The following is a 27981-nucleotide window of genomic DNA, read 5'->3' as shown; positions in this document are numbered from 1 at the left end:
ACCATGGCTCGCCTCTTCAGCCCGCGGCCACCTCCCAGCGAAGACCTCTTCTACGAGACCTACTACAGCCTGAGCCAGCAGTACCCGCTCCTGCTGCTGTTGCTGCTGATCGTGCTTGGCTCGCTCCTGGCACTGCTAGCTGTGGCCTGGGCCAGCGGCAGGGTGAGCCAGGGTTTTGGGGGGACCAGGAGGGTCACTGCCTAGTGACATTCGGGGGCTGAAACTTGTGGGGGTCTTATTTACATTGTTTTTTTCTTTTCTGCCAGCGGGGAAAGGAGAGCTGAGTCTTGCTAAGAGCTGCAGTGACCTTGAACAAGTCATTCCTCTTCCCTGGGCCAGTTTCTGGGTCAGCACAGGGAGATAGCTGAGACCTGGATATCGCTAGTTTCTCTCTGAGTACTGACGGGGCCCGAAGCGCTTCTGAGAGCTGCTGGTTCTAGATTAAATCCAAAACCGGATTTTCCCTTTTTCCAGGGCAGGGGGTGGTGGAAATTACACTGGACCCCTGAGAATTCGTCTTCTGATTCTTTTTTTCTCTCTTAGGGGCTGTGGAACAGTAGTACCCACAGACTCTGAGAAAGCACCCTCTATCCTGCTGTCATTTAGTTCCCAAATAAACCAATTTCCAATTTCTTTGCGGGGTTCCAATTCCATTTCTGGAAATAGCCTGCTCCAAGTTTTCTTTTCACTCTTCGGCGACAAAATGGGAAAATCACTGACAGGACTAATCCTTGCTGGTCCACCTCGAGGTCCAGGAAGAGAGGGGACAAAGGGCGGGGTCAGCGGCTGACCTAAGCCCTGAGTTGGGCGAGGAGAGCGCTGCCCGGGGCGACGAGGCAGATCCCGAGCGCCCCCTGCTGCCCGAGCACGCCCGCGCGGCACCCTAGAGCTCGAGCCCCGCGCCTTAGGGAAGGAAATACCCACAGTAAATTGGCCGGATTTGGATACATTTAGCTACACTTCTTCCTAAATGCTTTCTGTAAAATAGGATTTTTTTCACTTGCTTCAGGACTCGGAATCGGTGTTCTGATACCTTTTTGACAGATACAAGAACTGAGAAGGGTCATGCATTCGCGAGCAGCCACTGTGGGAAGGACCAGGTTGTCAGGGCGGTGGGAACAATTCGCTTGGAACCATGTGAGACAGCGGGCTCTGTAGATGAAAAACAATTTATGGATAATCTCATATGGTTCAACCTAATTATTACTGGCAATCACAGGTGCCCTGCCTCCTTTGCAGACTTGAGTTTGAGACTCTTCAAAACTGACCCAAGGGGCTACCAGTTCTCCCTCTCCTTAGACAAGCACCCCAAATTTCCCATGCCAATCTTGCTTCACCGCGCCTCCTCCCCACAGGAACTGGCCTCGGACCCAGGCTTCCTGACCACTGTGCTGTGCGCTCTGGGCGGCTTCTCGCTGCTGCTGGGCCTGGCTTCCCGCGAACAGCGACTGCAGCGCTGGACACGTCTCCTGTCCGTCCTGGTGTGGGCAGCGCTGCTTGCGCTGGGCCATGGCTTCCTGTTCACTGGGGGCGTAGTGAGCGCCTGGGACCAGGTGAGGGGGGAGGGCAGGCGGAGGAGGAAGGGCCTGGAACTGGCATCCCGGATGTCAGCAGCGGCTGCAAAGCAGCCTAAGCCTGCATCCCGGTCCTCCACCCACCCTCGCCGCAGGTGTCCTTTTTCCTCTTTGTCATCTTCACCGTGTATGCCATGTTACCCTTGGGCATGAGGGACGCTGCAGCTGCGGGCCTCACCTCCTCACTCTCACACCTGCTTGTCCTGGGGCTGTATCTTGGGCCTCAGCCAGACTCACGACCTGCGCTCCTGCCTCAGGTGAGCACTCTCATAACACAGGCTATGTATGCCTGGGCAGACTCTCCTGCCCGTTATTTGGTTGTCTGGGCATTCATCAAAAGTTTACCGAGCTGTGACTCTGACAAGGCTCAACGCTGGGCATAGGTCAAACACAGATAGACCTCGCCCCTGCCCCCCAAAAACTGGTACACCAGTGCTGCTGGATGCCTGCAGACACCAGGAGAGAGTTCTGGGCCGCAGGAAAGGGAGTTACCAGGGAACAAAGGGGTGGGGACACAAACGGATGATGGAGCCATCACAGACTGTAAAAAATGGGCGGTGGCCTACGGGATGAGGGTGGTGGAGTGGTATTCCGGGCAGAGGAAAAGTATGTAAAAAGGTTTCTAGATCTAAGAGGCCATGTTGGTGCAGCAGTCAAGTCTGGAGCAGGGGGATGGGGAAGAGAAGCACCCCCTGTGGATCCCACATTGTGGCGCCACCGATTGCCTCAAAATACTTAGGTCTCTAACTGGAGAGTCCTCCCCAGTCCTCTTGGAGACCAAGTCCAGCTACACACATAGCCACGCCCACCCCACCCGGGTCCAGCGCCTTCTGAGGCTGACCCTCACCCACAGCTGGCTGCAAACGCGGTGCTGTTCCTGTGCGGGAACGTGGTTGGAGCGTACCACAAGGCGCTGATGGAGCGCGCGCTGCGCGCCACGTTCCGGGAGGCGCTTAGCTCCCTGCACTCACGCCGGCGGCTGGACACCGAGAAGAAGCACCAGGTCAGCGGGGTCTGGGAGGCGGGGTCTGAGAGGCGGGGTCTGAGAGGCGGGGCCTGGGGCTTTGATCCCACGAAATTATAGTTAACAGCTAAATACGGAGGCCGGACCCGGCAGGGTGAGCCTCAGGTCTAGGGACTCCCGGCTCAGAGAGTAGTAGCTTAGATCACTCAACAAGACATGTGATCTGGGGCAGATCATTTGACCTTCTGTTTCGTTTTTTGCAAAATGTCGTAATTACCCAACTTCGAAAGTTATTTGAGGCTTAAACAAACTGAAGTTTGTGAAGGCATTTTAGAACATTGTTACACTAAACAAATGACTGCAGTTCCAGCATCGGTGCCGGGAGTTTAGTTCCTGAATGTGACCAGTAGACCTAGAATCCAGCTGTATGTGGTGGGGAAGACCCCGGGGAAGCACCTTGGGAGCATCTAGAAGGTCTGGGGAAGTGTGTGGTTTCCTAGCTGGTTTAGGGGTCTGGGGCTCCAGTTTTGAGGTGCAGGAGGCTTGGTGCTCATAATGACCTTCCCCAGGAACATCTTCTCTTGTCCATCCTTCCTGCCTATTTGGCCCGAGAGATGAAGGCAGAGATCATGGCCCGCCTGCAGACTGGACAGGGGTCACGCCCAGAGAGCACCAACAACTTCCACAGCCTCTACGTCAAGAGGCACCAGGGAGTCAGGTAGGAGAAGAATGAATGGAGGGGAGGGCGCCGTGGGGCTGAGAATTTGGCCCCACTGATGCAATCTGTCCTGCCCAGTGTGCTGTATGCTGACATTGTGGGCTTCACGAGGCTGGCCAGTGAGTGCTCCCCTAAGGAATTGGTGCTCATGCTCAATGAACTCTTTGGCAAGTTCGACCAGATTGCCAAGGTCAGAAGGGTACTCCCTCCCCATCCTCAAACACCCCACCCTGGAGACCCCCTTCCAAGGGAAATTCCAGCTTCATAAGAGGCTAGTGTGGTCAGAGCTGAGGTGGACTGGACTCAGATACTCGGATGGAAATAGGAATCCCTCTCAAACATCCCCAATGATGCTTACCATATACCTCAAACCTGGAGAGACTTCTCAATGTGGTCACCAATGCCCCAACCACAACACCCCAAATATGATCAAAACCTCAACATAAATGTCTCTGGACACTCTAGCCAAATCTAGAAACATTTTCAGATACTCTAACCTTAGGAAGTCCTTCCAAGGGAAATTTCTGCTCTATGCAACTTCAGCTGAGCCACCTGCTAAGACCCCTAGGGATGCCCCGAAGCAACCTAATCTGAGGCCTCCCTCCCCTCCCCCAAAAACCTCTAATCCTGAGGCTACTTTCATGTGCTTGAATCTGGATACACCCTATGCATGCCAAAGTTTGGGAAAATCACATATCCCAAGCTTCAGCACACCCTCCTGAGAAAAACACCTGACTGGGCCACCTCAACCAGTCTCATATCGAGTTAAGGGACTCCCTACTCTGACTAGACACTCTTAACCTCAGAAGTTCTTCAGGATAGCACATTTGCTCTCCACTTTCCCCAGCCCCCTCCTGACTCCTAGCCTCTAACTAGGTGCTTCCCCCACCCCTGCACATACCCCCTCCCAGGAGCATGAATGCATGCGAATTAAGATCCTCGGAGACTGTTACTACTGCGTCTCTGGGCTGCCACTCTCACTGCCAGACCACGCCATCAACTGCGTGCGCATGGGATTGGACATGTGTCGGGCCATCAGGTCAGCCGAGCACCCCCGGGTTGTGGGGGAGAGAGGCAAGCAGGATAGTGGAAGTCCTCTTTGAGGGAGGGAGGCTGTGGCATGGTGAGGCGAAGCAGCTCTCAGATTGTTCCCCACACACCCCACTCAGGAAACTGCGGGCAGCCACTGGCGTGGACATCAACATGCGCGTGGGTGTGCACTCGGGCAGCGTCCTCTGTGGAGTCATCGGGCTGCAGAAGTGGCAGTATGATGTCTGGTCCCATGATGTCACACTGGCCAACCACATGGAGGCAGGGGGTGTGCCAGGGTGAGATCTGGAGCTCAAGGAGGCTACGAGAGGCCAGGCAGACCTCCCTCATGTTCCCACCCTTTTCATAGTTCCTTAAAATGAATGCAGTGCCATGTAGGGTTCAGGAAGCTCCTGGGGTACAGTGAAGGGGGCTGGAGACACCACCTGCAGCACAGGGCCTTGCTTGAAGCCAGACCTTTGAGCATGATCCTTGAAAGAAATGAGAAATTTGGAGGCCCTCCTGACCCCCACTGCCCCCTCCTTCTAGACGTGTACACATCACAGGGGCTACGCTAGCCCTGCTGGCAGGGGCTTATGCTGTGGAGGATGCAGCCATGGAACACCGGGACCCATACCTTCGGGAGCTGGGGGAGCCTACCTACTTGGTCATCGATCCCCGGGTAAAAACCCAGCCGGGACCCCATGGATTAGACCACCCAAACCCCCCATAGACAATAGCCCTGGTCTCTTCTATGCCAGAGACTGAGTTCCCTGTCCTAATGTATCTGTTAATGGTGAGGGGCAGGGGCACGGCCTTTCTGGGAAGGATGAGGAAAGTTTTGTGATCTTGACTCTCAGCCCTCTAATGCCCCAGGCCAAGGAGGAGGATGAAAAAGGCTCTGCGGGAGGCTTGCTGTCCTCCCTTGAGGGCCCCAAGATGCGTCCATCACTGCTGATGACCCGCTACCTGGAGTCCTGGGGTGCAGCCAAGCCTTTTGCCCATCTGAGCCATGTAGAGAGCCCTGTGTCCACCTCCACCCCTCTCCCGGTATGTGCACCTCTCGCGTGAGCCTGTCATGTGACATCCCACAGTCCAAACTGTCTAGTTGCCCCAGCCCCTGCTCAGTCCCGTCCTTGCTCTTTTTTCCAGTGGAAGAGCAAAGCTCACTGCCCTCCCAGCTCACCTCAGAGAAGATACAAGATTTCATAAGCACCATGGCTATTGCTCCCCAAGCTCCACTCAGGAAGCCCTTCCCCTAGTACCACATAGGCGTAGGCCGCATTTCCTCCTGATTCTGGGCCAGTGCTGCACGCCCGTTCCCACTAGGAAATGGCTCTGCTTGACTCAATTCCTGTGCTGCAGGCTCACTTCTTCAATCCCCAGTAGGATTGGGAAGGTGGGGCAAACTGGTTGTTGCCCTGCTCTCCAGCACTTGGACATGCAGAGTGGGGTGGCAGTGAGAACCTCACATGGCCTTTGTTCTGAGCAGGGGTGTGTGTGGGAGGGGAAGGAGTGGGCCTGCCCCTGGTCTAGGGGAAGCTAGGACCGAGTTGATTGCTGGCTGAGTCTGTGTACCTTCAGGCAACCCAGGGACCCAGCAACTGGTAGAGCCTGCATCTCCCCAGCCACTGGCTCTTGAGGTTGATGCTTGATGGCTTGTGATGACCAGAACCCACTGGTGTAGGGACCCAGGCCATGTCCCTACAAGTTTACCCTGGGACTATGTTCCTCAACTTTCTCTCCTCTATTTTACGTGATTTTCCAAAGACCTTTTTTGTATTCCTAGTCACCTTTCTGCAGAACTTCCAGAATCTTCTCTACTTGGTAGATCTGCTTGGATTTATGGGATGATTCCAGAGCTCCCTTTCTGTGTTCTATCCCCCTTCCTCTCCCATCCAGCAGGAAAGCAGGCCAGAGAGCAGTGAACACCGGGAAGTGGGTAGACACTGGCAGCAGTGCTTCAGGGAGTACTTAATTTCAACCCTCAATATGGGGTGGAGGAGAGGTCAGAAGTGATAAGCCGACAAGAGGGAGAGGAAGGAAGAATCCAAAACTGCTGACTGTTGCAAGACAGCTTCCAGGTGGGGGTAGAATTGAGGGTGGGGTCTACTAGGAACCCAGGGCTCTGAGACAATGTTGCAAACAATCCCCATGGTGGGCATGCCTCCCCAACCCACTCTAGAGCTCCCCCGATCCCCTAATGGGGTGCAAGCTATGAAGCATCAGAAAGAGTAGGAACCTCCTATTCAAGGGTAATTCCTGAAGCAGGCCCTCCAGCCCAGAAATCCATTTAGCAGCCCCTAAATTTCCAGAGGATCAGTCAAGAATTAGAAATCCAGAGAGTCACAATCGGCTTACTCTCAGACAATGTGGAACTTTGGGGTGGTGGGCAGTGTTTGTGTTGGTATAGACCAGCCATCCATTCATTCCTCCCCTCCCCTCATTTTGAGCACCTACCATATGGCAGGCACAAGGCTAGTTCTGGAAGAGACAGAAATGAATGAGATGTTTTCCCTGCCTTCAAATAACTTGCATTGAGGGGCAGCTAGGCAGCTTGAAAACAGGCCGAAGCATAGAAGCATAGATGGGTCACACTTAGAGCATATCCTCCAGCTCCATCTCCCTTTCTCTCTGCTCACATGCACATGGTTTTGGTGGTTGTAGTGGTGGTGGGGGAGGGGTTATGGCAAGGCCCCCTGTGAACTGTGCCCCTTACACAAGAGGAGCAGGGGGAACATCACCACACTTCTTGTCCTGAGCAGTGGCCATAACTTCACCTTTCTTGTGGGCGCCTGTCCTCACCGCTTTGCTTGCCTGCGTGTGCTCCTATCTCTCCTCACACTGCACATCCTCTTTGCTGCACATGGCAGTGACTGTGGCTAGATTTGTTTCTCTTCCTCTTTCCCTTTCTTCTCCATTTTTTGTTTTCTGCCTACACCCACTCCCACCTCAGCCTGACCATCAAAAAAAGGTCAGAAAAGTGTCAGAAGGCTCTGCACATGTACTTGGCTTCTCAGGGCGAGGGGCAAGTTCCCACCTTTTGGAATCTCTGCAGCCCTTAGGGAAGATGAGAAGCAAGAAATCAACAGCAACTCACACCTATGGGAGCTGCAGGGCTGTCCTGTAAGTGATAGAAACTAGGAGGAAATCAGAGGGGCTGAAGACCCCGGAGTCTAGAGAGTCAGGAGGAGACTTTAAAGAGTAGAAGTGAATCTTCCCTTCAGGGCAGGTGGGATTTGGTGGCCAGAGAAAGAGAAGTCACTAGATACAGGAGAAATGGGTCAAGTGCTCAAGGTCAAGGACTTGTGTGGGTGTGTAATGCCTCACCGCAGAGAATGTCCAAGGCTTCTGATCCTCTCCCACCTCCCCTCTCCCTGTTCTCTCCCTGCAGGAGAAGGCCCTGGCTTCCTTCAGCCCCCAGTGGAGCCTGGACCGGTGAGGGGGCCGGGCAACTTTGAGAGTGAGCCTGTCTGGGACACCTACCTCCATCCTCCCTGGGGGGCTGCTCCTGCTTTATCCAGATGCTTTTGAGGTCTCTGGTATGACACTCACAGCGAGAGCTCTCCCTGTTCAGGAGCCGTACCCCTCGAGGACTAGATGAGGAACTAGACACCGGGGATGCCAAGTTCTTCCAGGTCATCGAACAGCTCAACTCTCAGAAGTACGCAGCACAGAGGAGGGCTGGGCTGGCTGGAGGCCCTGTCACCTGTGGTAGAGGAGGGGCGGTGCCGCCTTGATGCCTGGGGGGAAGTGAGGGGCTTCCCTGCTCTCCCAGGGAAAGACCACCTAACCACCCCCTCCTGCCCTGCCTTTTCCCTCCGGGGCTCACTGCCCCCTCTCCCGCCAGACAGTGGAAGCAGTCAAAGGACTTCAACCCAGTGACACTGTACTTCCGAGAAAAGGAGATGGAGAAAGAGGTGGGCTGGGGCTGGGGAGGAGGAGGCACCAGAAGATTTCCCAGTTTAGTCCCTTGGCCCTTGGGAAAGGGGCAGGCCTGTGGTCTCACCTCCACTCCAGAGCCAGGGGTGCTCAGTTTGTCATCCTGGGGGTGAGGGGCTTGTGCCTCTCTCCAAAAGGAAAGTTACCCTGTAGGTTCAACTGCTGGGGGGTGTTGGGAGAAAGGAGGGCATCTCCATGGAGAACCGGGAGACTGAACTGGGACTGAGCTGGAGAGTGAGGTGGTGGGGCTGGGGTCCCACACTACCTGGGATTGCTGCCTTCAAGGTAATGGGAGGCACTGGTGCCACTGTCTCCATCCTGACCACCTCCCTTCCAGTATCGACTCTCTGCACTCCCCGCCTTCAAATACTATGCAGCCTGCACCTTCCTGGTTTTTCTCTCCAACTTCATCATCCAGATGTTGGTGACAAACAGGTGAGAGGACCCCAAGCTTGGGAGGCCCTGATTCTCACACACAGGATTAAGCTTTTCCTGACCCCGACCCACACTTTCTTCCTCTCTCTCCTTCCCTGTGGCTTGGGGCCCTGAACCACAAGACCACAAGGAAATATGTTCTGGGGGAACAGGTGATAATCACAGCCTCCACCTTACTATAGAACTTCAGTGGACTTCATCCACTACCCCAACACTTTCACAGGCCTGTCTCTCCATTCTGACGACATTTCCATGCAGGAGGCTTTGTTCATGTTGAGAAGGCCAAATCCACAGCAACCGCGCTTAGAAAATAGGTCCTCATCCCTCATCCACTGCTGGGAGATACAACTTGTTCAAAACTGGAAAAGGCCAGGTCTCTGGCTTGAAGGCTTGGAGACTGGTCAGGTGCAGCCTTGGCCATTCTTCTGAGCCCTCTGCCCCCTTCCAGTTTTGTCCCTGCTTTATTATATTCTATTCCATTCAGCCTGCCCTAGAGCCCTCCGCTTACCCAGATCACAGAACAGATCCATCAGCAACCAGTTCAGATCCCCAGGACTGTTTCTCCTGTCTCCCAGCCCAGATTGCACAGCACCCTCCCGGTACATAAAAAGTCCATGCTGGCTTTTCAAGCCCTCCCTCTTGTCTCCCATAGGCCCCCGGCTCTGGCCATCACCTATAGCATCACCTTCCTCCTCTTCCTCCTCCTCCTCTTCGTCTGCTTCTCGGAGCACCTGATGGTGAGGTGGGCTGGGGGCAGCAGTGGCAGGCTGGGGCCCCAACCACAACCAGCCTGAAGCGGGTACCTAGCCCCAGGGCTAAGATACCACGTTCCCTCCACAGAGGTGTGTCTTGAAAGGCCCCAAGATGCTGCATTGGCTGCCCGCACTATCTGGCCTGGTGGCCACACGGCCTGGACTTCGAGTCGCCCTGGGCACCACCACCATCCTCCTGGTCTTCGCCATGGCCATTACCAGCCTGGTGAGGGCATGGGGTGGAGGAGGCTATGCACCTCCATCAGGACATACTAAAACTGCCAGGGGCTGCAAGGGGACCTCTGGATCTGGGAGGGCAGCCAGCTGCCAGAGCGTGCCAAAAATATTAGACAAATATAAAAGCAAAAATTACAGTCCCTCACGAGCTACCTCCTGGGCATAGTCACTGTTAATAACACTTTGGTGAACAGTCTTTCTTTCTCTTTAGGCAGATCTTCATAATTTTGTTCATTCACTAAGATTTTGGAGCTGAGTTTGGTTCACTTCTCAGAACTTAGAATCATTCTAGAATTCTACCCATGAAAGACACCTTAGGAATCAGTATACCCTAGCCAAGTTATGAAAGGAAATGGTAAGGCCCCGAGAGGTTAAGTGTCTGGTAAGAGATGGCACAGATCTTTGGCAGACCAGAGCTCATGACACCCACTCCCTCAACTCCCTCAATCCTCCCCCCCCCAGTCACCCCAGCCAGGACTACATTGAGGCTCCCTCACCTGTCGGAAATCTGCCCCTTGAGATCAGTCTGGGCCTGACTCATCTTGGGTCAGCTGAACCCCAGACAGCCCCACTGTGCCTAGCTCAGCTCCTCATCTCCTTCTGCAGTTCTTCTTACCAGCAACTTCAAACTGTCCTTTCCATGCTCCCAATGCGTCCTCTGTGGCTTTCAACCTCTCCTGGGAGCTCCCTGGGTCCCTGCCTCTCATCAGCATCCCGGTGAGTAGACCAAGCACTCTGAGCAACCCGAATCTCTTCCTCAAGAGCCTGTGCAGCCCTCCCCCACCTGCTTGCTTGAAGGGCACCCCATCCAATGGATTGAGACAGTCACAGTTAGTGTGCATGTGTGCGCGTGCGTGCATGCGTGCGTGCGTGTGGCCCCCTGCCCTCTGGAGAGGACCTGTTCCCAGGGAAGGGCAGGACAGGAGCCCTCATGTGTTCCCCCACTGCTGCCTTGGGATGTACACCCCTCCTGAAGGCCCTGCCTGATCCCACAGTACTCCATGCACTGCTGTGTCCTGGGTTTCCTCTCCTGCTCCCTCTTCCTGCACATGAGTTTTGAATTGAAGCTGCTGCTCCTCCTGCTGTGGCTGGTGGCCTCGTGCTCCCTTTTCCTGCACTCCCACGCCTGGCTGTCCGACTGCCTCATCGCCCGCCTCTACCTGGGCCCGTTGGACTCCAGGTGCGCACAGTAAAATTTATTGCCCAGGTGCCCGGGTTCTCTGGATCAGGGATGACATGGGACATGGCAGAGCTGTCCTCATCTCACTGCCCTGAATCACCCACAGAACAAAGGGAAGCTTTGGGGAGGGAAGCTGAGGGCTACATGGGCACCGGGGGCAAGGAAGGGACCGTCACCAGCAAGGGACAGGGCAAGAGGCAACCCTGATCCATGGCTTCCTCAGGCCAGGGGTGCTGAAGGAGCCCAAACTGATGGGGGCCATCTCCTTCTTCGTCTTCTTCTTCACCCTCCTGGTTCTGGCTCGGCAGGTAAGCCACACAGCTCAGCCCTCCAGGGTCCCCCACAAAGAGTGAGGTGTGTGTATTGGGGGGACCCATATTTTGTAACTCTGTCACCCTTTGCCTTCATCTTACATCTCCAGAGTGGAGCCCAAACGATATGTCTGCTGGAAACTTTTAAGTTAATCTTCCTGTTCCCTTTCTTCCTCCTTCATTCCCAGGGGGAATGTCCTCAACATCCCCCTCCCCTCCTCCTGCCACATCCAATCTAGGAGAATAGTGCTTTAGGAAAAAAAAAAAATCTGATGCCAATTCTGTCCACCCTGCTTTGAATCTACTTTCAAGGACATCTCCCCAGGGACAGTTGCACTTTATCTCTTATCTGTGGGGGTGTGTGGTTTTAGGCTTCATGTGAGGGAACACTCTGGAACTGGAGCTTCTCCTGCACTGTGTCTCCCCTGACCCTCCCCAGAATGAGTATTACTGTCGCCTGGACTTCCTGTGGAAGAAAAAGCTAAGGCAGGAGCGGGAGGAGACAGAGACAATGGAGAACTTGACTCGGCTGCTCTTGGAGAATGTGCTTCCTGCACACGTGGCCCCCCAGTTCATTGGCCAGAACCGGCGCAACGAGGTGACTCCCCATCCCAACTCCTGAGCTACAGACACTGTGGGACTCATTTCACATGAAAGTCCTTGGCCCACCCTCTCTGGACTCTACCACAGTGGGCGGGGCAGACTCCCAAGCCCCTGTCCCTGTTGCAAGTCTTAGATTCTGTCTTTGGTGAGCTCAGAATCTGTGTTCCAAGTCCTTACTTGGAAGAAGTGTCCTTTCCAACTAATGGCCACCCCGTATCTTTCAGAAGACCTGTCAAGTGTTGGTGGGAGTTGTACAGAAACAGTCCACACATCTCTCTAGATTTGTACCACCCAGCATGGCAGCCATTAGCCATATTTGGTCATTTGAGTTTAAATTAATTAAAATAGAAAATGTAGTCCCTCAGTCTCACTGGTCACATTTCACGTGGCTTGTGGCCACAATATTGGACAGCTCAGATATGGAACATTTAAAACACCACAGAAAGTTAGATTGGCAGTGCTGCCCTAAATCTTCAAATATCTTGTTTTAGTCAACCCATGAGAACCACATATTTTCAACCACATATTTTCATTGTCTCATTCATACCACCACCATGTCACCCTCTCTGCTGTGCACCTGTTCTTGGTCAGTAGTGAGGGGTGTTAAAAGAAGCAGTTCACAGCCTAAACCCCCACTGGCTGTTCTCTGCCCTCAGGATTAGGAGGAGCTCTGCTTCTCCTGGCTCCTTCTTTTATAGACACTGGGAATCTTGTAACTGATCCAGTTTCTGCTTTCACATTTGCTACTAGAAAGCTCAGAGCCACCAGCAGGGGCTAAAAAGGACTTCGTGGTTTCCAGCTTATGAACCAACCTCAAATCTTTACCATCTTATCTTTATTTCCCCTTTATTGTTCATTTCATCTTCCAAATTATAGCTATCTTTGTAAGTTGACTTAACAACTTTTACCAATAGGATAAAATATAAAGATAATTCAGTGGCCATGACCCCAGTCCTAGAAGTGACTCCCTTGATCTTCCTGTGAAATGATCCTAACTGCAAATCTGCCTCTCCTGGAATCACTATGAGACCCAACCTCTGACTCCAGAGTCACGCCCTGGGGTAACCTGGCCCTACCTCTACCCCTCATTTTTGTTCCTACAGCAGAGGAGGAAGGTGGGCGCATGCTGCCCCAGAAGGGGCAGGACTGGGCACACACCCTCACCCCAGCCTCCTTCTCTCCAGGACCTCTACCACCAGTCCTATGAGTGTGTCTGTGTCCTCTTCGCCTCAGTACCAGATTTTAAGGAGTTCTACTCCGAGTCCAACATCAACCACGAGGGGCTAGAGTGTCTGCGGCTGCTCAATGAGATAATTGCTGATTTTGATGAGGTGACAACTCCAAGGATCCCGCAGACCCTATGTCCTGGGTTCTAGCATTTCCCACCTGCCCCTCCCTCTGTGACTCTCTCAGCCATGAAACCCAGCCTTTCTTTCTCCTCTGGTCCCCAGCTCTGCCCTCTCTAGCAACTAAGCCCACTGCCAACTCTCCCTGTTAGCACCATCCTTAACCCCAAAACCTGGTCCTCTAGCCTCCAAAGGCCTGGGGCTGGGCTTCAGGAAAAGAACAAAGGAAACTGGGGACATAGTCTCCTGTCTCATACAGCTGCTCTCCAAGCCCAAGTTCAGCGGGGTGGAGAAGATCAAAACCATTGGCAGCACCTACATGGCAGCCACAGGCTTAAATGCCACTTCCGGACAGGACACACAGCAGGTACCTGTGTTCCTTCCTGACCTGCCAACCCTCCTCCGGGCCCTCATTGGTGGACCCAGAGGACCCATTATACCTGTGCCTTCACTGACCATCCCTGTGGGCTGTCCCTTTGCTAGGATGCTGAACGAAGCTGCAGCCACCTGGGCACCATGGTGGAGTTTGCCGTGGCCCTTGGGTCTAAGCTGGATGTCATCAACAAGCACTCATTCAACAACTTCCACTTGCGCGTGGGTAAGGCCCCTCCCTCGCCAGGGCGATCTAGTTCCTGCTCCTCACCCTCTGGACCTCTCCTTACCCCAAGTCTTTTCTTTGCTGCTCTCCAACTCACCTCTAGACACCTCTTCAGACTCACCCTTGGGTTGAAGCATGGAGCTACTGGGCCAGGAGCTCTAAGGCTCATCCACTCCTTCCTCAAGCCACACTCCTCCCGCCTCATCCTCAAGCACCCTCCCACCCCACCCTTCTCTCTGGTTTCTTGAGTTTCATGCTCCCCTTTGCTCCTCAAATTTTTATCACATCTCTTGTCAGGGTTAAACCATGGACCAGTAGTGGCTGGAGTGATCGGGGCCCAGAAGCCACAATATGATATCTGGGGCAACACAGTGAATGTGGCCAGCCGCATGGAGAGCACAGGAGTCCTGGGCAAGATCCAAGTGAGGGAGCCACCGTGGAGGTGCTGGGGCAGGGGGGTGAGGATAGGGCCACGCCCACACTCTCTCACTCCTCTCCAATTGCAGGTGACTGAGGAGACAGCCCGGGCTCTGCAGTCCTTAGGGTATACCTGCTACAGCCGGGGCATCATCAAGGTCAAAGGCAAAGGGCAGCTCTGTACCTACTTCCTAAACACAGACTTGACACGATCTGGACCTCCCTTGGCCACCCTGGGCTGAGACTCCTACCCCTTCCACTCCTCCTCTAAGATCCTCAATAAAGAGGCTAGTGTGGCTGCAATCAGTTGATGTCAAAAGCTGCCACTATAACTGGGGATCACCTTCTCCTTGCCCCTCAAAAGGGTGACTTCTTGCCAGGCCAAACTGAGTGTTTGCATGTGTGCAAGCGTGTGCAGGAGTGTGTTAGAAAGGATTGCTTCTTGGGCCTCCCCTGGTGGTGCAGCGGTTGAGCACTGGGTTGCGAGGCTGCCCACAGCCTCTGCGGCGCCAGTTCGATCCCCGGCCACCGGCGAGGGTCCCACAAAAAAAAAAAAAAGAAAAGAAAAGAAAAAAAGAAAGGATTGCTTCTTTACACCCAGCTGAGGAAGAGGACTGCCTCAGCCCGCCTGACAAGTGATGGCAGTATTTTGTACACCTTGGAAGCATAAAGAATTTGAATCATATGAATTTGTCCTTTCCTGTTTCACACCCACAGATATTGGAAGGAATTCCCAGGGAAATGTCATTTGACCTTCATTCAATCTACAAACACCACATAAGCACCTCTTATGTGCTTACCGTGTGGCATGGGTAAAGGCCTGGGAAATAATCTATTAGGTCCCTCCAGTTTTCAGCTGCTAAATTTAAATGGGCCCACCATGCTTTCCAGCGGGGACATGTGGACAATTTGGGGTTTTCCTGCTTTCAGTTTCCTCTGATGCCCCCTTTATTTTTTCTTCATCCTTCTACAAAGGTACTGACAGTATATGGGACTTGACTCAACCACGGTTCGTTCCCACTTACTCATATTCTGGGGTCCATGGGAGATATCCTGACACCCTAGACTGGCTGCAGATGTTGTACCTTGGTTTTTGGTTTTGCTCTCCTGGTTACACTTTCTGGGAGAAATTAAAAAAGGATGTGGCAGCCACTGCTGTTCTCATCTTTCTAAAATACTTTCAGAACAGAGCCAGTCCGAGATGCTCTAAGATAAGTCATCCCTAGGAAAGAATGACTCATCCCACTCACTTTGGGCAATTTAAGAGTAACCTAAGAGCCCTTGGCCCACCCTGCGGCAGAGTATATTTTGGGGTCTGGCTAATGCTAGTGTGCAATAGTCTAGGGGATAAGATCTGATAATGGATCTCAAGTGAAGCCTCCTAGAGAGATGGAAGAGAGGAAGGCCGCCCCCTAGGATATCTCATGCTGCGAGGGGGGATGCTTGCTGGCAGGAAGTTGTTGTCATGCTAACAATGATACCTATCATAGGCTTTAAGGGTAGCTGCCCCAGCTATGTTCCGTTTTCTCAGAATACCCGCTTGCTGAGTCAGGGAGTCTGGGGTGATGAACCCACATGAGTGGTCCTTTTTTCATTGGTCCTTCTAAATATAATCTACAGCCCAACTAGCTCAGAATGGGGGGGGGTGCTGTTTTCTATATCTGTTTTTGTGTCCCTTCCCAAAATCAAACATCACAGGGAATTAAAGGATGCGCCTCTCTGAGCCTCCCTGAAAGTCTCAGCGCTATCAACTATCGCCAGGCACTGCAGCACCACTTGGATCGGGGGCCAGGGAGCTGACCCCACATGGCGCAGCAGACCTCTCCTGTCTTGTCCACTGCTCTCCTCAGCAGTGTATTTCAGTAGATCCGCCTGTCCTGCTCCCCACTCTGTCTCTGGTAAATGTTCTCACCCCCCATCCCAAACCCCCCACCTCTGGCTTACACCCCAGTTCTTCAATGCATAAATACATAGATTTTTTTAAAAAAGACGTGCTTCTCTGTGATTGAGGGGGATCCCTATAAGGGTACACAGCATACACACCCCACTCAGGATTGAGCCAAGTTTTAATCAGTTTTAGTTGTAGAGCTGCCAAGAGAGCCAGGCCCTCACGCCTCACGTGCCCCTCCCTCCCTCTGGGGTTCCAACCTCCGCCTGCTTTCTCCTCCTCCGGGAGGAGAGAACAGACCAACTGGCCCAGCGCGTGCCGCCACTCCGCAGGCTTCCAGTGGCTTCACTCCACAGTGTCGGGGCTGTCCTCGGTGGCCGGCTCCGCGTCGCCCCTGGCCGTCTGGTTCAGGGTGCCGCCGCGGCGGCCGCTGAACACCTCCGAGCCGGTGCCCTCCAGCATCTTGGCGACGAAGCCCATGCCGGCCGTGCGCAGCAGGCGGCCGCCCGCGCACGCATAGAGCACGGGGTTCACGCTGCTGCTCAGGAAGGCCAGCGTGATGAGCACGGAGCGGGCGTTGTGCAGCTGCTTAGCCGCGGGCTCCGAGTCCGGCATCCCCGCCAGCGAGTAGCCCGCCTGCGCCAGGATCACCAAGTGGTAGGGCAGCCAGAAGGCGGCGAAGGCCAGGATGATGAGCACCACCAGGCGGCCGATGCGCCGGCTGCGGCGGAAGCGCCGGTTCTGCAGCCGGCGCCGGATATCGGAGTAACTGGCCACCACAACCAGAAAGGGCAGCAGGAAGCCGGTGATGGGCTCAAAGAGCTGATGGAATATCTTGTGGCTTACCCCGGGGTACATCGGGGCACAGACCAAGATCCCTTTGGCCTTTGCTTCCAAGTTGCGGTACACGAAGACAGGCGTGGCCAGCAGAAAGGACATCACCCAGATGCCGGCCAGCACCCGCCTTGCTACTGCCTTGGTGCGCAACTTCTGGGACACGAAGGGACGGGCCACCGCCAGCGAGCGGTCCACACTCATGGCTGTGATCAGCAGGACGCTGGCATACATGCTGACTCCGCAGATGTAGTGGCACAGGCGGCAACCAAACAGTTCAAAAATCCAAGTGCCCCGGGCCAGGAAGTGGAGGAAAAAAGGTGCAATCAGCAGTACAGCCAAGTCGGCCACGGCCAAGTTCAGCACCATCAGGGCTGTGACAGAGCGCTTCTGCATCTTTCCTAAGATGCTCCACACCACAAAGCTGTTGCCAGGAAGCCCCACAATGAGGGCCATGGACAGTATGATGATAGCCAGGATGCGGGTGAAGCTGTCATTTGCTGAGGAGGGTGCTGCAGGAGGGGTAGTGTTGGTGGCCATTGTAAAGACAGAAGAGGTAGTGTTGGTGGCCATCGTAAAGACCTGAAGAGTGAAGTTGGACATGAGGGTGGCGGACTGAGGTTTTCCTGACAAGGTTTTCCTGGCAAGGCCGAGTCCGCTGAGCTCGCTCCACGGTCACCAGCAGCAGATACACCTCCACAACACACCGCCCTTGTCACTGCCAGCTGACCTGTATTAAGGGGATCTGACTGAGCAAAAAGACTAATTTCCTATCCGGGCCCCGGGGCCCCTTCCTGCTCACAGACCCAATTGCAAAATATGCAGCAACGGTAGCCACAGTACTTCCAGAAGCTTTCAGCCTCCTTCCCGTATGAGGCCCTAACACCAGAGCCAAACTGGAAGGGGAACTTTCTGCCCCAAAAAGGTAGCTCCTCTGTCCCGTGCCACGCTCTGGGCCCCTCCACCCTGCTGACTCCCCCTAATCACCTACCCGCTCTTCCCAGAAACACCCGGGGTCCACCAGGAATAACAGGGATGGGGAGAAGTTAGTAGAGAGAAGACAAGGGCTAATCCTCCAGACTTCCTTGAACACCTATCAGGTTTTCTTTAGAAATGCCTTTGCACCTTCTCTGCTAACCACACCCCGCCTCCCACCCCACTCCCATGCCTACCCCTAGGATACTCACAGACTTGGCTGAGTACTGGTGGGAAGATGATGCCAATTCCAGGCTCAGGGTAGTGGTGAAGCCTATATCAGGGTCTGGATGCTGTCAGCTAAGTCAGCCAGAGAGGAAGTATCGCAGAGCAGGGGAGGGCAAGACATATCTTCCTGAGGGTGGGGCTGAAACTCCTATCTCCTCCCTTCTCCAGGAGAGGGGAGAGTCTTGGTGTTCCAGGACAGCCCAGGGGGGGCGAGCAGCCCTGCAGGGCGGAGCCTGACGAGAACAGCCGGGAAGGGGCAGTCAGGGAAGAGAGACAGTAGTGCGTGAGTAGGCCGGGGCGCGGCCTCAGGTGCAGGTCTAGACTGGAGAGTTGAACAGAGTAGGTGATGAATTGTGTCATACAGGAGAAGAAGGGAAGGAAGCCAGAGAGGGGAAATGGGCTCAGACTGAAAGGCCAAAATATTGGGTATCTTTATATTTTGTGTGAACAATGCAGATTTTTAGATTAGTACGAAGTGTAGGTTGGAACTGTGGCATTTTTCTGGGTTTGGGTTAGGGAACATCATGTCAGAGGGTAGTACCCTGTCCTTCCCTGGGGCTCAAGCCACGCGTAGAGTTGGGGGGAGAGGACCCATTTCAAGCATCCTCCATCCCTCCCTGTTGAATCCATTCTAGGCCAACCAAGACTCCCTTCTCTTTGGTAGAAGTCAAAGTCTAAATGGTGTTCTTAGTATCACGGTGCCATTTCTTCCCCTCCCTGCAACCATTTGCCTTGTACAGGCCCATGTGGTTACCCTACTACATGAGTTTGGATTTAAGATCTTGGTACTGGGCAAGGAAATCAGCACCACCTCTTTCCTGCTTTGTCCAGTTCCATCTTTGACACCCAGAGAAAATAGAAGCTGAGCATGGGGAACAGCCACAAGGGAATGGGGGCAGTGAAGTCTCTTACCTGACCTGCCAAAGGGGAAAAGAAATTAGAAATGTGCTAAGAGAAACAGCCCCCAAAGGGCCACTTCTCCACCCATGGCAGTCTCCTCTCCTTTAACTCCACTGCAGAAGCTAAGAATGAAAAGTCTTTTCTTCAGTCTGAGGGTGAGCCTGCCTGCTTCCCTTTCATCACTGCCCCTTCCAGAAAGATGCAGTTTGATGGCAGTCATTTAGGTTGCTTCTCTTTCCCAGCGCCCCTACTTTCTGTGTTTTGAGAAATGCCAGAGCAGAGCTGAACCAGTAGCTGTCAGGCAGAGGATGTGATGAAAAACAATGGGCTGAAACCACAGCAAGAAGTGAAGGCAGAGGAGGAAGGGCTTTCTGACCACACGGAGGGCTTGAGCTGGAGAATGTGTAACAGAGGAAGTTAGGAGCCTCTGCCCCAGTACATAAGAACAGGAAAAGCCCCAAAAATCTGTGTTTGGGGATAGAAGCTTCTGACTCAGAGCTCTGAGGTCAACCAGAGGCCCCTCTGACAATCACTGGCTTATCTCTGCCTTCTCCCATTTCCATCCCTCTCTGCGGCCTTTCTTCTTCCAACCAAATGTAGCACTATAAGCACTGTAAGCCCTCTAAGCACTCTAAGCATACTCCCTGCCCCTCAAGTTCAGAGCTCCACTCCAAACCCAGTTTTTGAGACCCTGACGTGACCCTCATTTCATCTGCTCTCCTTTGCCTTCTGCTTGACTGGTATGAAAATCACTAAGACAGAGCCTGGGATGATGGTGAGGGCAACCACTTGGGTAACCAACCACACAAGTTTGCCAGGGACAGAGGGTAACACTAGGAAAGTCCTGGGCCAATGGGGCTGAGCTCATCATCCTGTGGATCACATGAGTGTGCTAGATGAGCCCTGAGAAGAACCTTATCCTATATTCCCAAAAGTGTAAGGATCTAGAACAGTTCAGTTGTAGATCTGGAGAGAGAGAATCTGAAAGGTAGGGGACCAAGAAGATTGGGGGAAGGCTGAGGAACAACTAACAGCCTTGGGAGGAGTCAAGACTTAACAGAGAGAAAAAAGGAATGAAAGGAGAGGCAACAACTCCATGAAAAATATTTCCTGTCCTGGCCTCCCCAGTGGCCCAGCAGTTTGAGCACCGCGCTGTGAAGCTGTCTGCAGCCTCTGCAGCAAGGGTTCAATTCCCGGACTGCCCAGGAGAAACCCACATGGCGCATCAGACCTCTCTTATCTTGCCCGTTGCTCCCCTCAGCAGCGTCTTTAGTCCGTCTGCCTGTTCTGCTCCCTGCTCTGTCTCTGGTGAATCCTCTCACCCTCCTGTACCTCTGACCTGTACCCCAGTTCTTGTATAAATAAAAATAAACCTTTAAAAAAATATTTCCTGTCCTTCAAATAGCCACACCATCCCCCATACTCCCTCATGCCCTACCCCTAAATGTTCCTGGGAGAGGGGGTGTGTGCTCCTGGGCTGTTCTCAGTTGTTCTCAGCTATTCTCCTGGGTGACCTCTGAGGGGGGAGAGTGGGATTCAGAAAGGAAGATAAGTCTCAGACTTCCAGAACCCCTTCCCCAACATGGCAACTACAAGACAGACAGACAGACAGACAGAGAGACAGAGAAGAAAACTTTTCCCACAGATTGACTTTTCCCATCCAGTGCCAGTCCCTTCATCTCCCAAGACTCTTACAGACTCCAGAAAATGGATCCCAGCCCCACCCCTCATCCAAGCTCCCATACATTTCCTTCCTCTTTCTCCCTTTATTCCCAGGGTAGTTATACAGATTGGCCCATGCAACTAGGCCAAGAGGCACCACCTAGCCTTGACCCGACCCAGCAGAGACCCAAGTAGCTCAATACAACTCAGGTGTGACGAGCCACCAGGTGTGCACACCAAGTAATGGCCATCAAGTGAGTTCCCAGTAGCTGTTGGCAATGACTAAGCAGCTCTGGGACATGGCACATGTCATCCTGCAAGGAAGGATATTCATTAACTCGGACCATCACCTCTTGTAATTCCCAGGTTTGGAGGAACCTGAACCTGCCCTGAGGGTTAATAATTCTGCCCAGACAGATGCAAACTGTGGTCAGACAAGTAGCCTAAAGGCTCCAAAGTTGTTCCCTGAGTTCTGGGGCACGATGGGTGGAGATGGGGAAGAGCAGGCCGGGTTGCAGAGTTTGGAGTCAAGGCTCCCATCCCTGACAATCCTTCTCGGCCCCACCCCCAGGGTCTCCGTTGCCTTGCCCCTGCCCCACCACTTTCAGCCGAGGAGTGGCTCGGAGTTCCATGGTGCCCTCCCTGGAGCGGCCGCCCCCTCGGGTCTCCCCAGAACCCTCAAAGAGTCGCGTGAGGAAGCGGGGACCTGCCCGGGGCAGCAGATTCCCGGCAGTGAAGACGTAGAGCACGGGGTTGACGCTGGAGCTGAAGAAGGCCAGCGCCGTGGTTCCAGCTCTCGCCGCCTGGCCGGCCCCGCCGATCCTCGCCAGGGCCCCTTCCTGGGGCGCCAACGCAGCCACCGCCTGCAGAATGTTGACCGCGTGGTAGGGGGTCCAGAGCAAGCCAAAGGCCAGCACGATGGCGCTCACCAGGCGTCCCACTCGCCTCCCGTGCTGGCCGGCGCCCCAGCGGGCGCCCCGCAGCCGCGCCAGCGTCACGCTGTAGCAGCCGAGCACCAGCCCGAAGGGCAGCACGAAGGCGGTCAGAGTCTCCAGGCTCAGGTGGGCAGCGGCGTGGGTCGCGGAGGGGTGGCACAGCTGGCACACGCCGTCCCCCGAGAGGTGGCGGTAGACCGCGGCCGGGATGGCGAGCAGCAGAGCGGCCAGCCAGACGGCCAGCAGCAAGCGGCGGGCCAGGGCCGGGCTGCGCAGCCGGGAGGTCAGGAAGGGGCGGGTGACCGCGAGGCAGCGCTGCAGGCTGAGCAGGCTGGTGAGCAGGACGCTGGCGTACATGCTGAGCGCGCACACGTAGTACACCGCCTTGCAGCCCGCGGGGCCCAGCGGCCACGCCTGCCCGGTCAGGAAGGCCACGAAGAGCGGCGTGAGCAGCAGCACCGCGCCGTCGGCCAGCGCCAGGTGCAGCACCAGCGTGGCCGCCAGCGGCCGCCCCCGTGCGGGCCGCCAACCAGCCAAGCTCCACACTACGAAGCCGTTGCCCGGTAGGCCCAGCAGCGCTGCCAGCAGCAGGAAGGAGGTGCCTGTGGCTCGAGAGCCTTTCCAGCTCAGCAGGGTCTCGTTCCCAGGGGGGCGGTAGCAGCCCGACATCCTTCTGTACCTGCAGGGGCTGGAAGGGTCCACGTAGGGCATTTAGGGGGTGGGGCGAAAGCCTCCTTTACTTTGTCAGGTGAGAAGGGGCTGTGCCTCCCCTTCCTTCCCGCGGCACCACCCCCCTACACTTCCTTGCAGCCTGCCTGTCTGGTCTGAGAACCTTAACTTCCCAAGGGCCCCAGCTCCAACTCAAACATTACTTCTTGGAATCCAAATCCGCTGCTCTCAGTGGACTCACCTCCCTGGTCCTGACTACCAAGCTGTCGGTTCCTCTACCTCAACCCCTCTATCCTGGCCCCTCCTTCTCAGTCCAGCTTCATCTTTAAGCCTCCTGGCAGGAAGGAAAAACGGTGAGCAGATCTACTTACCAGCCTGGAGGGAGCAGGGTTGAGGGTCGGGGAAGCTGAGAGGCAAAGCAGCAGTGAATGAGGATCTTACTCCTATCTGAGCCTGTCAGGTGTGCAGAGGGTGAGGCGAGAGTGGGAAGGGACAAGGTGGGGCTCATCTCAGGTCTTTCCTGAGGCCCCTCCCTTACTCTACTTCCCATCACTAACTTGTCCAGGCCCGTCAGAGCCTGCCTCTCCAGGACAGGGATAAACTGAAGGGATGCCGATAAGACTCTTGGGTAGGTAATTTAGTAGGGACACTGCTGAATTCTGACCTGGGTCCTGCTTCTGCACTCATACCCCCTCCAGCTCTGGCCCCAATTCCTGACTCTGCAACTTTACTATTTCCTGACCTGCAGTCAGCAAACACGGTGACTCAAACACCTCACTCCCCAGCTGCTCCATCGTTGCCTGCTTGCAGACTCCTGACCCTGCTGAGACCCCTCACCTCAGCTTCCCACCTACCCTCTGTCATTGCTTGCCTCGGGCCCTCCCCCAGGTCTTCAGGCTCTCACTAGGCTGTCAAGGACTGCTTTTTTTTTTTTTAAACAAAAAGATTTATTTATTCATACAAGCACTAGGTACAGTCAGAAGCACGGGAGGATGAGAGAATTCACCAGAGCCAGAGCGGGAAGCAGAACAGGCAGATGATGAAATAAACTGCTGAGGGGAACAGCGGGCACGGCAGGAGAGGTCTGTCACGCCATGTGGGACCCTCGCCAGTGGCCGGGGATTGAACTGGCACTGCACAGGCTGCGGGCAGCTTTGCAGCCCAGCGCTCAACCGCCACCAGGGGAGGCCCAGGGACTGCTTTCAATAAAGCTTGGCACCCAGTTCTGGGGAGGTGGGGGCATGTGAAAGTGTGAGGGGTTATAATCTGATTGGGAGTCATAACACATGGCCATGAAGAGCCCACACTACCCAGCTGCAGCAGGATATAGGAGAGAAAAAGCAAAGGATGCAGTGGTAGAGCATACTGAAGAGAGGCCCTGTCTGGGTGGAGATGTCAGCCAAAGCTTGGAAATGAAGACACTTGCAAAGGACCGAGTAGAAAGAGAGTTGAGGGAAGGGGAGAAGCCCTGCCCAGTCAACAGTCAGGACTGGGGGTTTCTTGGGAACAAGGACACCAGTGTTGTCTCAGTTTGGGTTCCCTCAAAGCAGAAGCTGAGGTGGGTCAGGTATTCTGTATTTGAGAGGTCAACTCAGGAAGCAGGAAAGAGGGGGCCGTGTAGAAGGGAGAGGAAAGACACTATGAGTATGATACTAGGCTGTCCAGTCAGCCTCAGAAAAGGCCGCCGAAGTACACAGAATGCCTCCCAGAGAGTCAGATCTTGCCGCTTATGCCCAGCTGCATTCCCCTTGTTTAAGGGTTGTCCTGGAGACGTTAACACACCTACAACTTGCAGCCTGGGCTTGTCCAGGGCTGAGTGAGCTGCCACAGCTACAGGCAAGACTCCTAGGCAGGGGCCTCCCTGGTGGCGCAAGGGGTTAAGCATCGCACTATGAAGCAATCCGCAGCCTCTGCAGCACAAGTTCGATCCCCGATGGCCAGGGAGCAACCCACATGGCACAGCAGACCTCTCCTGTCTCACCCACTGCTCCCCTCAGCAGTGTATTTCGGTCAGTCTGCCTATTCTGTTCCCCACTCTGTCTCTGGTGAGTCCTCTCACCCCCCGCATCTCTGGCCTGTACCCCAGCTCTTGTATGCATAAATAAATAAATCTTTTTAAAAGAAAAAGTAAAAAAAAAAAGTCGAAAAAGTCAAAAAAAGTAAAAAAAAAAATTAAAAAAGTGAAAAAAAAAAAAGACTCCTAGGCAGGACAGCAGAGACTTGCACCCATGTGAGGGGCTCACTGTCAGTGAGTCTGAGCCTCCACGAAGCTATCCACGGCTGTAGCTGAAACCAGAGATCAGGGCTTTTGGTGCCAAAAGCCAAAGTCCTGATGCCATCAAAGGATGTCCTCCCACCACTTTCACATGGCCTTCGTGCTCACTAATCCAGTTTGACTGAAACAGGCAGTTTTAGAGAATGAAGCCAGAGAAATACTGAGCTGGCTTTTCTCCTAGAAGAGCAGCCACACCAGTGTCCTGGTGATCCTGGAGCCGAATCCATCCTCTCCTCACTCTCCCAGGCTGCACTACCTGACCTCATTTTCTCCAAGCCCTGCCCAATATTCCATCCTCAGTCCCGCCTCCCTTTTCCTAAAGCTTCAGTTGATGGCTTTTTCAGTAGGTGGCAGCACACAGACAGCGCAAATCTTATATAATGTAGCTTCTCACAGGTTGGGAGAAGGATATTTACTGAAATATCCTTCATTAAAAAAAAACACCAGATGACATTCCATCCTCGTGCATAGTTCCTGTTTGCCCTCACAGCACACAGTTCCTGTCGCTTTTGGGGGGCAACTCTGGACCTCAGTCTTTCCTCCACTACCCATTGCAGCCCCTCCCCCAGGTTCCTCCCCTTGGACTTTGCCCTTCTAGCCAGGTTGGGGGGTGCAGAGTCCACTCTTGACTCATCCCCCACCTGACTGGGGTTAAGAACCCAACTCTGTAACAGAAAACACTTCAGCACCAGCACAGGGAGAAGCACTCAGCCCGGAACCCACTGAGAGAGGCATCTCTCCTATTCCTTCCCTCGATGGATTACCTCTCTGCCCTGAACCCCAGCAGCCTGCTCAGGTGATTTCTAACCCTACCTTCACCCTTCAACTCTGGGGGTAGGGGTAGAGCAACAAACATCATTCAGCTCCTAGGAGACACTCAAACCTGTACCCCTTCCCCTTCTACTTCCCACATCGGGTTTGCCCCGTTCCGGAACCACTCTCCTCCACCCCTGGTCTGTGGTCTCTCCCTCTCCTTGGGTATTCTAATTTACAAACCTAGATCCCTCCTTCCCAGCCGCCCCACCCCCATCATCCTCACAGTGCTCAACAACACCCTCACTCCATCTTGACCTTTCTTCCCAACTACCAGGTCAGTGTCCAATGTGAGCTCTGAGGTTGGCCGTAGGGTCTGGACCTCAGCTCCACCGCCCCAGCGACCTTTCCGTGTCTGTGATCATAAGCGGACCACCCGCAAAGGCCTAACAGCTGCCACCTACCAGGAACTGCTAGACAAGGTGAGTGCACCAAAGGCCCGGGTTCCTATTGCAGGGGCAGCCAAGGGACTGGAGAAGAGTGGGCACATGGAATGAGGAGCAAAAAGGGCTGAGGTTACGAGGCAGCTACTTGGAGGGCTAACAGCAGTGGGGGGAGCCCAATGACCTCTGCTGCATTTGGGCCAGATCATTTTTTTTCAAAAACATGGGCTTTTGTTGAGGTAGGGAAGGAATAGGTAGAGAGGTGAGAGGGTTGGAAGTGAGGAGTCAGTGTGGAATGGTAATTTGTATGACAAATCAAGTTCAAATCCTGATCCTGTCCTTTGCCAGTGTCAAACTTTGGGAAGTTATTCAACTTTTCAACACTCACGCCACCGTAGGGTTTGTTGAAAGGAGTAAAAGATAATGCATATGAGATGCTACAGATACCTGGCATATTTTGAGGGGAAAAAAAGACTGAGTCACTACTAAAAGTAGTTCTGGAAGTCTCTGTGAGTGTGGGAGAGAGTGAGTTGGAACATTGGAAATAAGAAGGATGGACTTTAAGAGAAACTGACTAGAGCTTTTTTTTTTTAAAGATTTATTTATCTATCTATTTATTTATGCATACAAGAACTGGGGTACAGGCCAGAGATGCGGGGTGGGGGGTTGGGGGGGGTGAGAGGATTCACCAGAGACAGAGTGGGGAAAAAGAACAGGTGGATAGACTGAAATACACTGCTGAGGGGAACAGCGGGCAAGTCAGGAGAGGTCTGGAGAGGTCTGCTGCGCCATGTGGGTTGCTCCCTGGCCTTCTTAACCCCTTCAGCTACCAGGGAGGCCCCTGACTAGCTTTTAATTCCAAACCAGTAGAACAACTTGGAGGGGAGTAGGTGGCAATGACAGGACATGGTGGGAGCAAGTACAAGAAAAGGTCAGTCCCTAGTGAAGGTGCCCCAACAATTAAAGAACAGAGAGCTGGAGTCATCTGAAGGAATAGCAAAGTGTTTGGGTATCTACCAACGTCTGAGGTTAAGCAGTGGCTGCCCAGCAACTGGCAAGGGAAGGGACACTGGATAAGCTCAGCCCTTCCCTCTGGCTTCTTGCCTCTGGAAAGGCATCGGAGACTCTGGCGTTGAGAGGAGTGCCAACCCTGGTGCTGGAGGAGGACGGGACCACTGTGGAAAGTGAAGACTTCTTTCAGCTGTTGGAGGATGACACATGCCTAATGGTGCTGGAGTTCGGGCAGAGCTGGAGCTCCCCCAGGGTGAGAGGCTCATACTGGGGCTGCTAGAAACCACCAATCCTTTCTCTCTCTCCCAAGCTTCTTCTCTAGCCTCACCCTGGTCTTGGGGGCAGAGGCACTATGGGAGGTGAAACAGTGCCAATGGACACCTTAGTGTCCTGCAGTCCAGGCATGGGCAGTCTGACCCGGTGCTGATGGGAGGGAGTGGTGGGTGTCAAGTGTGAAGTTCCATTGCACTGATGGGGGTGCCCCTACAGAGTGGGGTCCTGTCATATGGCCTAGGCCGAGAGAAACCCAAGCACAGCAAGGACATCGCCCGCATCACCTTCGATGTATACAAGCAAAACCCTCGTGACCTGTTTGGCAGCCTGAATGTCAAGGCCACCTTCTACGGGCTCTACTCCATGAGTTGTGACTTCCAAGGACTTGGCCCGAAGAAAGTACTCAGGTCAGATAGCGCCGTGTTGTGTCCCCATCCTCTACAGTCCAGGTCCCCAATATCCCTTCTGCACGCACCTACCCCTGTGGAAACAGGCCTCCTCCTGGCTCCCACTACACAGCTGACTTCCTCCTCTCGCCCTTCAGGGAGCTCCTTCGCTGGACCTCCGCACTGCTGCAAGGCCTGGGCAACATGCTACTGGGGGTTGCCTCCAGCATCCGCCATGTAGTGGAGGGAGTTGAGCAATGGCAGTGGCAACGACAGCATCATCTCCATCGCTACTGAGAAGGGGCTCTGGGCTTCTGCCCTAGACTCATTCCAAGAGACACACTGAGGACTCTGACCAGGCTTGGGTACCGGTGGACAGTGCAGACTAGACAACTCATCTGATTTCCCCACTGTCCTGTGACCCTGTCCTGACAGGCCCCACCAGGGTGCCTAGCCTGTATCCTTTCCTAAAGAATGCTGTCCCTTCCGAGGCATCTTTCCAGCCTCCCACGTGCTCTAAAAGGTCACAAGTCTATCTCCAAGCATCTTCATTCTACCTTGATTATTACTGCATCTAGATTCTTTACAACTCCCCCTGTCCCTAAGCTCCCCAGTACCCATAAGATAGCCTTCTCTGACTTTA

The 27981-nt window shown here is 54.1% G+C and overlaps 4 protein-coding genes across 4 annotated transcripts; 2 read left to right on the top strand and 2 right to left on the bottom strand.

Moving 5' to 3' along the window:
• Positions 1 to 3: 3 nt before the first annotated feature.
• Positions 4 to 14348, top strand: ADCY4 (adenylate cyclase 4; the record flags this gene model as incomplete). The annotated part of the gene is made up of 25 exons (XM_084239775.1): positions 4 to 162; positions 1356 to 1553; positions 1670 to 1831; positions 2428 to 2577; positions 3108 to 3256; positions 3335 to 3446; positions 4168 to 4295; positions 4426 to 4584; positions 4835 to 4967; positions 5162 to 5335; positions 7680 to 7723; positions 7863 to 7949; positions 8136 to 8205; positions 8565 to 8662; positions 9315 to 9399; positions 9503 to 9640; positions 10258 to 10368; positions 10647 to 10831; positions 11055 to 11139; positions 11582 to 11740; positions 12930 to 13076; positions 13351 to 13458; positions 13575 to 13689; positions 13987 to 14111; positions 14196 to 14348. 25 exons carry the CDS (start codon positions 4 to 6, stop codon positions 14346 to 14348), a joined length of 3234 nt encoding a protein of 1077 aa, XP_084095901.1.
• A 1991-nt stretch (positions 14349 to 16339) lies between these two features.
• On the bottom strand, positions 16340 to 17368 carry LTB4R (leukotriene B4 receptor; the record flags this gene model as incomplete). The annotated part of the gene is made up of 1 exon (XM_084240255.1): positions 16340 to 17368. One exon carries the CDS (start codon positions 17366 to 17368, stop codon positions 16340 to 16342), a length of 1029 nt encoding a protein of 342 aa, XP_084096381.1.
• A 3752-nt stretch (positions 17369 to 21120) lies between these two features.
• On the bottom strand, positions 21121 to 22197 carry LTB4R2 (leukotriene B4 receptor 2; the record flags this gene model as incomplete). The annotated part of the gene is made up of 1 exon (XM_084240878.1): positions 21121 to 22197. One exon carries the CDS (start codon positions 22195 to 22197, stop codon positions 21121 to 21123), a length of 1077 nt encoding a protein of 358 aa, XP_084097004.1.
• Positions 22198 to 25206: 3009 nt separating this feature from the next.
• Positions 25207 to 27635, top strand: CIDEB (cell death inducing DFFA like effector b; the record flags this gene model as incomplete). The annotated part of the gene is made up of 5 exons (XM_084240739.1): positions 25207 to 25268; positions 25563 to 25707; positions 26783 to 26932; positions 27169 to 27359; positions 27497 to 27635. Exons 1-5 carry the CDS (start codon positions 25228 to 25230, stop codon positions 27633 to 27635), a joined length of 666 nt encoding a protein of 221 aa, XP_084096865.1. The 5' UTR covers positions 25207 to 25227.
• Between the last annotated feature and the right edge of the window lie 346 nt (positions 27636 to 27981).

This window comes from Talpa europaea (assembly GCF_964194135.1).
Source record: "Talpa europaea genome assembly, chromosome: 8".
Classification (NCBI taxonomy): Eukaryota; Metazoa; Chordata; class Mammalia; order Eulipotyphla; family Talpidae; genus Talpa; species Talpa europaea.
The sequence above is the reverse complement of the archived record's forward strand: the minus strand, read 5'-3'. Positions and strand labels throughout refer to the sequence as shown.